Here is a 9,529-nt window from a genome sequence, read left to right as displayed (position 1 = left end):
TAAAGAATGAAGCAGGGAGTAAATAAATTATATAAAAATAGAAATGAAAAATAAGGGGGAAAAAATAGGGATTTAAAAAAGGGAATAAATTTGGAGGCCTCAATGGATCCACCTTGGGCAGCACAAGACCCCAGCCCAGGTGAACCCAAAATGGTCACAAAATGCATGACAGATCATGGGGTCTCTCACTTTTATCAGTTCTGCTCCATTTGCATATTGCAGTTAATCGTCCAATTACAGCTTTAGCCCATGAAGTCCCATCCTTGTTTTTCTCTCTCAGCCCACATTGTTTGTGCTCTTGGGCCTGAGATTTGGATCATTTGTCCTTGGTCCCCAGCTAGAGAAGGAATTGTTTTGTCTCCCTGCTCTGTGCAGAGAGCTCTCCATCCCCTAATGTGAACCCAGACCCACATACTAAAGCAGCACAGAATCTGAAAAATATAAAAGCCAAACCTGAGGCAGCAATAGTAATGAGAAAATTCCTGTGACAGACCTGAGGGCAAGTCCCATGTGCCCAAAATCCAGGGCTGGATCACTCTTGTGCTTGGACACAAGGGATTCCCACCAGCTGGGCTGGGAATCCCAGGGATTTGGGATCCCCGGGATGTGGGGGGGTAAATCCCACTCCCACCATCCTACATCACATCCTCCTCTACAGCCAGCTCAGTTCTTACACAGTGCAAGAAGACAATAATTAATTTCTGACCCAAATCACCTGGATCTCCCCCTCCACATCCCTGCTCCTGCTGGGGATGGAATCTCCAGGCCCCACCAGTGGTGGAGCCTTAATTTACCAACAAATAAAGCCAGCAGCCCCTTGTCCCTCAGCGCTGCAGAAATGAAGACACAGCAGGGACCTGGATCTCTCTCCTGGCTTCTTGCTGAGCAATTCCACTTGGGCCTGTCTGCAACTAGAGGGTGTTGTTTCATCAAAGGGGGATTACTTTCATCTGGCCACACCATTGTTTTCCAGTTGTTCAGTAACTGAGGTATCTCAAAGCTTGCTTTCATTTCAATCTCGCTTATAGTTTCCATATTCTCAAAATCTTTTGCCCGACAATCATATTTATAAGGCTTTCCTGTTTCATCTTCCCCAGAATTCCAGAATCCCCTACTTGTTGTAGCCCCACAAAAAGAGCCAACCTTGTCTTCCACCCCTCAGCCCTGCAGCGATCACAGCTCCCAGGGGCCCTCAGCAGAGCTGTGATGGACAAACCATCCTTGGCCACCACAAAGCAGCTCCTCCTGCCTCCTGCCATTCCATCAGAAATACACACACAGCCACCAGCTCAGAACCACCAGCTCTTTATTTGTGCCAAAAGCCTTGCTTGGGGCTGGGTGTGCACAAACCCCAGCAGCTCTCCCATCGTGGTGGATCTAAACAGCCTTGGCCAGTCCAATGCGGTTGTTGGCCCGGTCAAAGATGCTGTAGTACACCCTGATGAAGACATCTCCTAAGATCCAGAGGTCCCCAGAGGTGTCCTGGAAGCTGCTCATGCAAGATTCTTCACTTTGCTGCGTTCGAGCACGAGAAGGAAATTGGGGAAATGTGGGAAATCTCTTCTTGCATTGCCCTGGAGGCCTTTGGCCATTCATCTCCCAAGGGAATGGGAGAAGCCAAGGCCACTGGAGAGAACAGAAGGACCTTGAGAGAGGTTCCTGCAGCCAGGAGCTGCTGGTCCCCACTTACCTGCTCGGTGTAGGCCAAGGCTGACACAGGGTACTGGACCCCATCGATGACAAAGATGACATCAGGCATGGCAGGGATGGAGCTGCAGTTCACACTGTGCTGCAGGGAGCAGAGGAGAGGGCTCTCAGCAGGGAAACGTGTTCAGAGGGTGAGGAGTGAGGGGAGACCTCACTGGGGCCTCCAACCTCCTCCTGAGGGGCAGCAGAGGGACAGCTCCAATGTCTGTGACAGGGACAGGACCCAAGGAAGGGCTGGGGCTGGGCCAGGGCAGGTCAGGCTGGAGATCAGGGAAAGGTTCTTCCCCCAGAGGGTGCTGGCACTGCCCAGGCTCCCCAGGGAATGGGCACAGCCCCAAGGCTGCCAGAGCTCCAGGAGAGTTTGGACAGCGCTGCCAGGGTTGCCCAGGGTGGGATTGTTGGGGTATCCTGGGCAGGGGTTAGACTGGATGAATCCTGATGGGTCCCTTCAGCCCAGGACATTCTGTGATTTTCTGTCCCACTGACACAAACCAGAGAGCCCCAGGGTATCCCTGTCAGGGTTGCCATGAGCACGGGGCGGTTTCCCCACACGGTTTCCCCAGCCCTTGGCTGGGCTCTGCTGTGCCAGCTGCCTCCAGAGCCAGCAGGGTGAGCTCTCACCTCTCCATACTCGCCATTTGTGGCCCCAACGGTGCTCTGGATGCTCCTGATGCCCGAGGGGGGCCCGGCCACGAGGGAAGTGCCGGTGTCAATGATGGCCTGGCAGCCACCAGCGCACGCGACCTCCTGGCCGCCCACAATGATGCTGTGGAGAGAGACCAAGCAGAGGCTGTGAGAGAGCCAACGGGGCTGTGAAATAACCAAAGGGGCTGTGAAATAACCAACAGGGTCGTGAGATAACCAATGGGGATGTGAAATAACCAATGGGGATGTGAAATAACCAATGGAGCTGTGAAATAACCAAAGGGGCTGTGAAATAACCAACGGGGCTGTGAAATAACCAGCAGGGCTGTGAAATAACCAACAGGGCTGTGAAATAACCAACAGGGCTGTGAGATAACCAATGGGGCTGTGAAATAACCAACGGGGCCGTGAATTAACCCACGGGCCTCAGGGTTGGTTTCTAACTTCTTTTATAAGAGTTGAAGCTGGGTAACCCCGAGTGCTGCCTGTGAGCCTGCTCCTGTCTGGAGTTGCAGAGCCACCATTGCAGATCTGAACACATCCCAGCAGCTGGGACCCACTGCAGCCCAACAAAATGAGGTTTTGACCCATGATTTTGCTCTCCTCATCACCAGACATTCCCTAAATCACAAGACAGGAACTAGGCTGTGCCCCAGGCACAAAGCATCCTCATTTTGGGTGTCAGTTACCAAAGCACTACGGAGTTTGTCTCCTTATCCCCCTGCATCCCTCAGCCCTGGGGTGGGGATGTCACTGGAAGCCTCTGGTGCTGATGGGCCCAATGTCTCTTTAGAAGCAATGCTTTGAGGTGATCACAGAGCAACAGAGCTGGTTTGTCACCTGTCCATGGAGATCTGCCAGTAGCCCTGGTAAGCGACAGGGATCCAGTTGATGGGGCCAGTGAAATAGGATTCATCGATGCCCCCGAAGATGACCACGCTCCCTGCTGCCTCCCTGGATGGTGCAGGAAACAAAAACAAGGGAGATTTGCCTTGTGGTTCAATGCAGGGCTGTGTGTCCCAAGGGTAGGACACTGATTGTCCCCACCTCCTCACACAGCAAAGCAGCAGGGCCAGAGACTTTGGCACCAGGAGCAGTGCTGGGAATTGTTTCCCAGTGAGCCCTGAGCCCTCTGGGGAGGCTGGAAATAGGAGCCTCCTTGAGCCAGGTCTCATGAGCTCTTGGAGGCCTATTTGACACCCAAGATAGCTCAGCTACTTTAGAAGGCATAAAATCAGCAGGATGCCTTCTGTTGCAGTGTTGGAAACAAAAAGGTTTTAATAAAAGGCAAAATAACAAAACTGTCTACAGAGAAAAACTGAGCCAAGTGCAAGAGGTTCTTGCTTCTAGTAAAAAACCTCACAAAAGCGATTATTTTCTTTGTTCTCTTCTTTTTCTGGTAAATTGCCTAAACAGGATCTTTTTGGCTCCCATCCAATTAGCCATCCTTAAGTTTGAGGTGAAGTCCCCCAAACCTATGTGATGCCTTTTCCACCTAAGGGAAAAGAAAAACTTCTGAGCTTATTTCCTTTTTAAAGAGACAAAAAATAGCTTTGTCACTCTATCAACAAGAAGCACATTCCTACAGCCCCCAACCCTTGCACATGGTGGCACAGACACAATATCTGATGGCAGCAGTGACAAGGGAGGAGCCAGAGCCGCCAGCACACCGTGCATGAGGTGCATCCCTGTTGAAGATTGCAATGCAAAATGTTTTCAATTACCATCTATTGTCAAGTGGGCAGTTTGGCTTATCTCTCTCTTTGAGTGACCACATTCACACCTCCCTCTGAGGAGTCCTCTGCAGATAACAGCTATTGAATGTTCCTGCATGGCTGATAAGAACTACAGCATCCCATTGGGAGATGGGAGCCCAGAGGGAGGAGCCAAGCATTCCTACCCGGATATAATCTAGAGATTCTGGAACACCAGCACAGCTTCTGCACTGGATTGCCCAGAGGAACAGCAGCTGCCTCTTCTTCCCCTGGATCTTCAGAGGCAGAGACTGCACCTTTCTCCAGGATCCCTGCTCCAGCAGAACCAGCCCTGACACTGCAGGAGGGCTGAGCCACAATTCCAATGGGACTGCTGCCACCACCCTGACCCACAGGGTGTCAGGTTGGGTTCTGACTCTGGCAGTGTTGTTCTAGTGCACTGCATTGTTTATTTTGTCCTTTTTTTTTTCCTTCCCTAGTAAAGAACTGTTATTTCCTGCTCCCATATTTTTACCTGAGAGCCCCTTAATTTAAAATTTATATAAAATTTATAGCAATTCAGAGGGGTGTGGAGGGTTTACATTTTCCATTTCAGGGGAGGCTCCTGCCTTCCTTAGCAGACTTCTGGCTTTCCAAACCAAGACAATCCCCCCTTCCTCAGCCCCCCAAGCCCACGTGGCTCACCGGGACAGGTAGACAGAGAAGAGGTTCTCCTGCAGCAAGCTTTGGTTCACCAGGTTATCAAAGACAGGGGTGATGCCATCAGCAGCCAGGTTTGGGTATCCCAAGCCCAGGATCCCATCGAATTGGACGTGGACAAAGAACTGGCCGGGCTCAGCGGTGCTCAAGCCAAAGAGCTGGTTGGTGTCCACCAGAGAGGCCACCTGGGGACAGGGAAGTGAGGCCTGGAGCAGGCACTGGGATTCTGGTGTTAATCTGGTTAATTTGGGGATCCCCTGCTGTCGGAGCTCAGTGCATCCCTCCGGGTGTCCAGAGTTGCCAAACACCAGTCCCAGTCACTCCAGTGGAACAGAAATAATCTCTTTTGTTAAATATACAAAAAAAAAAAAAAACTTCTAAGGCTGAAATTCTCACTGAGGTTTGAGAGAGGAGAGATGTACAAGGTGCCCAGCTGGGAATTCCCTCCTTGTCACAGGGATGACAGAGAGGAGGCAGCTCAGGGATTCCATCCCTCACAGCACCCCCAGCCCCAGCAGGAGAAGCCCCAGCACCTCCTGCATCTGAAAAGGCTCCTGCAGACACCACTGCAGGTGAATGAGTAACACACAGACTCTGGATCTCTTCAGCTCTCAGAGCTCAGTGCATCCCTCTGGGTGTCCAGAGTTGCCAGGACCCCGCCAGGGGGCTCAGAGACCCTGGCACACAGCCCAGAGCATCTGGGGATTTGATTTTGACACAGGAAGGTAATGTAATGGTTCTTATAGGCTGTATGGAAATGCTATAGGATTTGTATCTTGTACTAGATTGGTTAGTGAGAATCAGAATGCTCAGCACAGGAGATTTATTGTATTGTAACGGGAACTTCGCTCTCTTGCCTTTTACTCTCTCACCCCCTCATCCTCTCTGCCCCTCTCTTCTCTCAGCCCTGCTCCAGCTGTGGCTGGCAGCTCCCAGCAGGGCCCTGCACCCAGGCCCTTTGCAATAACCCACAAGTTCCCAGCCCTGCCTGCAGAGATCTCTCCTCTCCATCCATCCTGACCGTCCCACCCCTGACGCTCCTACAACAGCGGGGACAGACGGAGGGCCCTGCTGGGAGCTGCCAGCCACAGCTCGGAGTAGCCCCAAAGAGGGAGAGAGAGGTAAAGAGAGAGAAGGCAAGAGTGTGGTTAAGAGGACGAGAGAGAACAAGGAAGAGTAAAAAGAGTGGAGTTCCCGTTACAATACCATAAATCTTCTTCTGTGTTGAATATTCTGATTCTCACTAACCAATCTAGTACAAGATACAAATCCTACAGCATTTACATACAGCCTATAAGAATCATTACATTACCATACTGTGTTACATTTTAAACCCTAAAAACTCCTCTTTGGGCCCTTCTGCCAAGCTGTAGGGTCTGCTCTGACCCTTGGAGCTGCCTGCAAGCAGAGGGTGTTGTTCCATCAAAAGGGGATCACCTTCAGCTGGCCACACCATTGTTTTCCAGTTGTTCAGTAACTGAGGTATCTCAAAGCTTGCTTTCATTTCAATCTCACTTATAGTTTCTATATTCTCAAAATCTTTTGCCAGGCAATCATATTTGTAAGGCTTTCCCGTTTCATCTTCCCCAACAGACTGTCCTACCCCCGTTGGCCCTACAGGTGGGATGTGGGATATTCCCCATGGATGTTCCCCACGGATGTTCCCCATGGATGTTCCCCAGCCGTTCCATGGGGACACTCACAGTGACGGTGTCTGAACCCACGGTCCCCTCCATCTCTCCTGTGCCGTAGTGGATGGACAGACTCAGCCCTGTGCTCTTGTAGGTGGAGGACTGAGAGGGGTCAAACATCTGGTGGGTTTCTATAAGTGGCAAAACACAGAATTAAACCTTCAAGCAAGGCCAAGCCTAAGGGACGTGTGGGAGAAGAAGCCCTGAGTTGCTCTACATTATCTTGCCTTCAAGAATAATTCAGCTGTGAGTATTTGCTGCTCATCCTTCCCCTCCTCCAGCAACTACAGGCATTCCCACCCCCCTTGGGCACGTGGGGAAACTGAGGCACAAAGCAGAAATCACATCACCTGAGGAATGCAGCCCTGAGCAGCCCCTACACCCCAAACATCCATCACTCACAGCTGCCATTCCCCAGCAGGGTGAATCCCCCTCCCCTGGCAATGTCACCCCAATTTCTGGGCTTGGTGGAGCCATTCCAAACCCAGAACATGCAGCTGGGCCCTACTCACGGCAGGCCAGGCTGGGGCAGGACACAGAGGGCACCCAGAGGTCGGAGGAGCCGGTGTCGAAGACCACGCTGAAGTCCTGCGGGGGGGTGCCAATGGAGATGGTCCCATAATATTCCACCTGCAGGCCAGAGATGGATTTGGAGTCATGAAACCAAACCTGGACCTTCCCCTGCTTCATGGAGACCCCCTGTGTGACCGTGTTCACAGGGGTCCGAGGATGAGGGAAGAGATGAGGATCTGACTCCATGTTTCAGAAGGTTTGATTTATTATTTTATGATATATATTACATTAAAACTATACTAAAAGAATAGAAGAAAAGGTTTCATCAGAAGGCTGGCTAAGAATAGAATAGGAAAGAAATGATAACAAAGGTTTGTGGCTTGGGCTCTCTGTCCGAGCCAGCTCACTGTGATTGTCCATTAATTAGAAACACCAACATGGGCCAATCACAGATGCACCTGTTGCATTCCACAGCAGCAGATAACCATTGTTTACATTTTGTTCCTGAGGCCTCTCAGCTCCTCAGGAGGAAAAATCCTAAGGAAAGGATTTTCCATAAAAGATGTCTTTGACACCTGTGCTTCCAGCAGAGCTCCTGGGGGATATTTCTCTGTTCAGTGTGGGCAAGGAGGGGTGAAGGATGTGAGTTAAAGGTTCTGGGATGAAGGATTTGGTTTGGACATAGGGATGGACATCCCACAGGCCCTGCCAGGGCTGTGTTCCGGGGGACTGGAGCCCATACTCACATCCAGGGCGTTCAGCAGGGGCTCGGTGGCCAACCCGGTTCCGTTGGGGAAAGCGTGCGGGAATTTGGTGCCGATGTCGTAGTGGTGATGCTGGAAGAACTGGTGCAGCAAATCCTTCTCCCTGAGGACATCTCTCAGCTTCTTCCCCCTCTCCAAGGGCAGCCTGGCACAAGGAACAAGGGAAATAAAAGAGGGAGATGAGATTTTGCTGCCTGCAGCTCCAGTGTTTGACACTTCCCTGATCCAACAGCAGGAGCACAGGAAACTCCCCCAAAACTCTGAATCTGGGATTTCCTCAAAAATCCCTAAACAGCCTAAGAAATCTGCCCCCTCCCCAGGCACACCCTCATTCTCTGCACCCCAGGAGCAGCTTTCTGCAGCCTCAGACCTCACCTGCGCTCCCCAAAGACACAAAAAGCCTCCAAATTCCCATTTCCCCCTCACTTTTCCCAGTGTCCCTGGCAGTGATGCTGCTGCGGCTCACCTGGTGACTCCCTGGCACAGGGCAGAGGCAGCACAGAGGAGCACGAGGAACCACATCCTGCCAGGACAGGCCAGGCCAGTTCCCTCAGGTTTATAAAGCCCATGAAGCCCCTGCCCACCCCCCGTGCCGTGCCAAGAGCAGCCAGGACCAGCAGGAGCTGCCCCCTCCCCTCCTTTGGGCACCCAGCCAAGGCAGGTGACAGCCAGGGCCTGAAGGACACAGCACACACGAGCCACACGTCACCTGGCAGGGTGGAATTGTCCCCTAATGCCAACCATGGTCCTCTCCTGGGACCCCATGCTCCCTTCTAGATCCCAAATCCAAACTCTCCATCCTTGAGGCCCCAAATCCTTCATCCCAACCAGGCACTGCCTGGCTGTGGGCATGGATCCAGAAATCCAGGATAATGCCTGTTGGAAGGGACTTTAAAGCTCATCCAGTCCCAAACCCTGCCATGGCAGGGACACCTTCACTGTCCCAGGTTGCTCCAAGCCCCATCCAGCCTGGCCTTGGACACTGCCAGGGATCCAGAGGCAGCCACAGCTTCTCTGGGAATTCCATCCCAGCCCCTCCCCACCCTCCAGGGAAGGATTCCTTCCCAAAAATCCCATCCATCCCTGCTCTCTGACAGTGGGAGCTATTCCCTGTGTCCTGTCCCTCCATCCCTTGTCCCCAGTCCCTCTCCAGCTCTCCTGGATCCCCTTTAGCTCTGGAAGGGGCTCTGAGCTCTACCTGGAGCCTTCTCTATTTGTGGCACTGTGTGCCAGGGTTTAGTTGAGGTGTTGGAGTGTCACAGACATGTTTTATGAAAAATCCTTTCTTTAGGGTTTTTTCTCCTGAGGAGCTGAGAGGCCTCAGGAACAAAATGTAAACAATGGTTATCTGCTGCTGTGGGATCAACAGGTGCATCTGTGATTGGTCTCATGGGGTTGTTTCTAATTAATGGCAAATCACAGTCAGCTGGCTCAGACTCTTGGTCAGACACAAGCTTTTGTTATCATTCTTCTTCTTGCTTGCAAGCCTTCTGATGAAATCCTTTCTTCTATTCTTTTAGTATAGTTTTAATACAATATATATGTCATAAAATATTAAATCAAGCCTTCTGAAACATGGAGTCAGATCCTCGTCTCTTCCCTCACCCTGGGACCCCACTGAACACCACCACACTGGGGCTGCGTTGGATTAGATGATCTTTAAGGTCTCTTCCAACCTGGTCATTCTGTGAGTTCTGTGAGTTCTCCTCCCCAGGTGAGCACCCCCAGCTCACCCAGCCTGGCTGCAGAGCAGAGAGCTCCAACCCTGGGATCATCCCTGTGGCCTCTTCTGGAA

At 51.7% G+C, this 9,529-nt stretch overlaps 1 protein-coding gene across 1 annotated transcript; it reads right to left on the bottom strand.

Annotated features, from left to right (window-relative positions):
- Positions 1–1,377: 1,377 nt before the first annotated feature.
- LOC131092906 (embryonic pepsinogen-like) lies at positions 1,378–8,256 on the bottom strand. Its single transcript, XM_058039866.1, has 9 exons — positions 8,201–8,256; positions 7,717–7,879; positions 6,970–7,087; positions 6,470–6,588; positions 4,752–4,951; positions 3,193–3,306; positions 2,329–2,473; positions 1,691–1,789; positions 1,378–1,515 (listed from the first exon to the last, which is right to left on the bottom strand). The coding sequence occupies exons 1-9, from the start codon at positions 8,254–8,256 to the stop codon at positions 1,378–1,380; spliced, it is 1,152 nt and encodes a 383-aa protein (XP_057895849.1).
- Between the last annotated feature and the right edge of the window lie 1,273 nt (positions 8,257–9,529).

The sequence above is a fragment of the Melospiza georgiana genome, chromosome 23, assembly GCF_028018845.1.
Source record: "Melospiza georgiana isolate bMelGeo1 chromosome 23, bMelGeo1.pri, whole genome shotgun sequence".
Taxonomy (NCBI): Eukaryota; Metazoa; Chordata; class Aves; order Passeriformes; family Passerellidae; genus Melospiza; species Melospiza georgiana.
The sequence above is the reverse complement of the archived record's forward strand: the minus strand, read 5'-3'. Positions and strand labels throughout refer to the sequence as shown.